Source organism: Dipodomys ordii, unplaced genomic scaffold (genome assembly GCF_000151885.1).
Source record: "Dipodomys ordii isolate 6190 unplaced genomic scaffold, Dord_2.0 Scaffold106, whole genome shotgun sequence".
NCBI lineage: Eukaryota > Metazoa > Chordata > Mammalia > Rodentia > Heteromyidae > Dipodomys > Dipodomys ordii.
Window position 1 is genome coordinate 7,510,901 of NW_012267322.1, and position 575 is coordinate 7,511,475.

Sequence of the window (575 nt, forward strand, 5' to 3'; positions counted from 1 at the left end):
ATTGGTAGAGAGAGTCTGTGCCTGATCTGGGTTCTGTTGGGAGCCTATTTCCAGCTGCTTGGGAACATTATTCTTAAACTATGCAAGTTTAAGGGCTAGTTCACAGGATCTCTTAGAAAAAAAATCTAAGAATGGGTCTCTTGAATAAAATATGACTTCCAGGAAAGAATGGTTGTGGCCCAAATCCAGATAGTGCCTACTCTATGGCATAACAAGTTATCTTTTGTTCACACTTCTAGGAAACTTCTGTTTGAAGACTTCCGGACCTGGCTTTCTGACATTTCTAACATAGCGCTGGAATCAACCATTGACATGTCCTGTGCCAAATATGAGTTTACTGGTAAGGAAGTTAAAGCCCTGATGTCTGTCAGATTTAAAGGTTTTCACTCTACAATGATGAAAAGAAATCATAGCTTAGCCGGGTGCTGGTGGCTCACGCCTGTAATCCTAGCTACACAGGAGGCTGAGATCTGAGGATCTTGGTTCAAAGCCAGCCCGGGCAGGAAAGACCGTGAGACTCCTATCTCCAATAAACCACCAGAAAACCGGAAGTGGCGCTGTAGCTCAAGTGGTAG

The 575-nt window shown here is 43.8% G+C and overlaps 1 protein-coding gene across 2 annotated transcripts in view; it reads left to right on the plus strand.

Annotated features, from left to right (window-relative positions):
• Window positions 1-575, plus strand: part of Ogfod1 (2-oxoglutarate and iron-dependent oxygenase domain containing 1) — a 42,021-nt gene that overhangs the window by 18,698 nt on the left and 22,748 nt on the right. For both annotated transcript variants that reach the window (XM_013027972.1, XM_013027973.1), the window contains one exon: window positions 240-340. In XM_013027972.1, coding sequence (XP_012883426.1) covers window positions 240-340 — 101 coding nt within the window. The remainder of the gene's footprint in view (window positions 1-239; window positions 341-575) is intronic.